Consider the following 2,724-nt stretch of genomic DNA (forward strand, 5'->3'; position numbering starts at 1 on the left):
TTTGTCGACCCGTGCGTGGGTACGTTCAAGGCGCTGGCGGCCAAGGTCACGTGTGGTCTCGGCGCGGCGCCGGAAGTCATCTCGACGCCGTTCATCGCCCCGAGCTGCAACAACACACCGTAGTGGGACTGTTGCGTATCTGGTTGTTGAAGGCCGTCGACCATGTTTGTTGGCAGCGTAAACTTGAATGCCCTCTTCTTGTCATCTCGAAAGTGTTGCTACCGGGTACTGGCGCTACTAGCAGCCTTAAATGCAGTTCTCTTGTAGCGTTTCGATAGACATTCCATGTCGTTTGATGACTCGAGGTATCGCCAATCATGCTTGACGTGTACTAGTACTTGCATTGAGGATTTTGGTGGGTCGGCGAACACAAAGATATGTCAATGACAAGGGGATATACGATATATACCCTTGGAGAGGAGTGGACAAGTGACGGCAAGCCTGCCTACGGCTTCCTCATTGACACAATTACGACACAGTAACTGCCCTGAATATTCGCCTCGAGTCTTCCCACGGACTCTGTCATCTGACGGTCTACTAAGCTCAGCTTGTACTACCGCCGAGCACAGAAACATGAGGCAAACCGGGGCCGTCGGTGGTAAAACTGCGACAACTAAGGTGCCTCCGACAAGGGCATTCGCCCAGGTCAACATCAGGGTGCTGGTAGTGTACAGTCAAGGGAAGTGTTTTATATCCCTTGTGCACAGTGGGCAAAACCTGGGACAATCCCATGATTAAAGTTGAAGTTTGGATGCGCCATCTGCTGCGATCTGATTGGCTCATTTCCTTACGCTTGGCACGGTAGCAACCATTTCCGAATCGCCCCGAACATGCCGTCGCGGTCCTCCAAAGTCGTGCGGCTCATCGCGACGGGCTGGACGTCCTTGGCCAAGACGACCAAGTCGCCCGTCGAGCTCATGCAAGATGCGCTCGTGTCGGCCACCAACGCCGCCGGCATCAGCCTCCGCGACATTGGCGGGCTCATCGCGGTGCCGTCGCTCGCAGACCCGCACTTCATGGAAGCGCACTACGTCGCGACGCACATGGGCATCCTCCCAGCCAAGAACGTCGTCGTGCGCACGGTGGACACGGGCGGCGCGGGCCCGGTCACGGCCTTGCTGGCGGCCAAGCGCATGGTGGTACGTTTTAGTTTGTTCTTGGACAGCGCAAATGCGGCGGTACAATAGGAGTACGAGGGCGTCGACTGCGTGGCGGTAGTCGCCGGTGACGCTGTGCGTCAGCTCTCTGGTGACGAGTTCCTTCGCCGCGCTGACCAAACGTGCTACCACCCCGCGTCTGGCCTCTCGTCGCCTGTGATTCCATCTGGCTATGGTATCCTTATTATTTGATGACGCATCATTATGGGATCCAACTAGACCGCATTGCCCGCTATCAAATGGACAAATTTGGCGTCACGCGCGCCGAGCTCGCTGCATGTTCGGCCGTCATGTCCATCATGGCGTCGCAGCACCCGCTCGCAATGACCAAAGTGCCCCGAACGATCGAAGAGGTTCTCGCGTCGCCACCGGTGGCATCCGTGACCAACCTTCTCGAATGCGCCCGCCGGGCCGACGGCGGAGCTGCCCTCCTAGTGGCCTCGCCGCGCTTCCTCGAGCGCAAGGGCATTCCGGCGTCGACAGGCGCTGTCATCATTGGTGGTGGCGAAGCGTCCGGGCCGCTGTACCCGCCGGCGCTCGCCGACATCAACGAAGACATGTTTTCTTGCGAGCAAGGTACGACTGTTTCGGTCTTATTGCCGACATGCATTGATTATCTTGGGATAGCAACCAAAATGGCGTACGAGGAGGCGAACGTGAGCGTGCGGGACATTGACTTTTTCGGTCTCTACGACTGCTACCCCGTGTGCTTGATCCGCGCCGTCGAAGCTGTCGGCCTCGCAGACCAAGGCGAGGGCGGTCGGTACATCTTGGGCAAGTACCACGAGCTCGTGGCCAACCCGGAGAAGCGCCCGCAAGACATTCTGCCCATCAACACGCACGGCGGTCTCTTAGCGTTTGGTGCGCCGTGGGAAGTCCCCGCCATGTACAATATCATCGAAGCATTCCACCAGATCACCAACACGGCGGCGACGCGGCAGATCCCCAACGTCCGGCGCGCGCTCGTGTACGGCAACGGCGGCATCTTCTCCCACAGCGCTGTCGCCATCCTGGGCAATGGCGTCTACTAAGATTCCCGTATCGCTTTCACGACAGCTGCGAGCTACATTGCACCCTGTCTTCATGCAAAATGCGACCTGTAGCTAAATTCCTAAAATACGTATCCTGGCCAAGTTGTGTTCTTGTTGTGTGGTACACTGTCATCGAATTTACCTACTACAAACCGACAATTCCACGACTCACGCTATCAAACATGTACTGCCATCGACTGTGCTGTATTCAAATTCTAGGTCATTGCTCAACTGACGAAGGTTGTCTGCCATGACTTTGACGCGCTCGGTACAGTCTAGTACTGAGTGTACGCAGCAAGTTTCTGCCTTTACAGTATATATGTGCTAGCAGTGACCGTGTATCTTGTAGTTCAACACAGTAGACGTAACATTAACATGACTTTATTTGATGACTTCGTCAACACATACGGCCAGCGACATTGACGAATGATCCAACTTAGAGCGTGTTGCAGCTCGGGGTAATGAACGGCGTCGAGATGGCTTCCGGCGCCGCGCCGAGACCACACGTGACTTTGGCCGCCAGCGCCTTGAACGTA

The 2,724-nt window shown here is 56.3% G+C and overlaps 1 protein-coding gene across 1 annotated transcript; it reads left to right on the forward strand.

The window, feature by feature from the left end:
* The first annotated feature begins 799 nt into the window (after positions 1-799).
* SDRG_17257 (hypothetical protein) lies at positions 800-2,290 on the forward strand. Its single transcript, XM_008623497.1, has 4 exons — positions 800-1,139; positions 1,188-1,332; positions 1,377-1,733; positions 1,785-2,290. The coding sequence occupies exons 1-4, from the start codon at positions 831-833 to the stop codon at positions 2,186-2,188; spliced, it is 1,215 nt and encodes a 404-aa protein (XP_008621719.1). The 5' UTR covers positions 800-830; the 3' UTR covers positions 2,189-2,290.
* The last annotated feature ends 434 nt before the right edge of the window (positions 2,291-2,724 follow it).

The sequence above is a fragment of the Saprolegnia diclina genome (genome assembly GCF_000281045.1).
Source record: "Saprolegnia diclina VS20 unplaced genomic scaffold supercont1.232, whole genome shotgun sequence".
NCBI lineage: Eukaryota > Oomycota > Saprolegniomycetes > Saprolegniales > Saprolegniaceae > Saprolegnia > Saprolegnia diclina.

Excerpts from the sequence above, each read along its gene's own strand:
- SDRG_17257 (XM_008623497.1), top strand. The coding sequence starts at position 831 with ATGCCGTCGCGGTCCTCCAAAGTCGTGCGGCTCATCGCGACGGGCTGG. Across the intron at positions 1,140-1,187 it reads TGGCGGCCAAGCGCATGGTG|GAGTACGAGGGCGTCGACTG; the intron begins GTACGTTTTAGT and ends GCGGTACAATAG. Across the intron at positions 1,333-1,376 it reads TGTGATTCCATCTGGCTATG|ACCGCATTGCCCGCTATCAA; the intron begins GTATCCTTATTA and ends GGATCCAACTAG.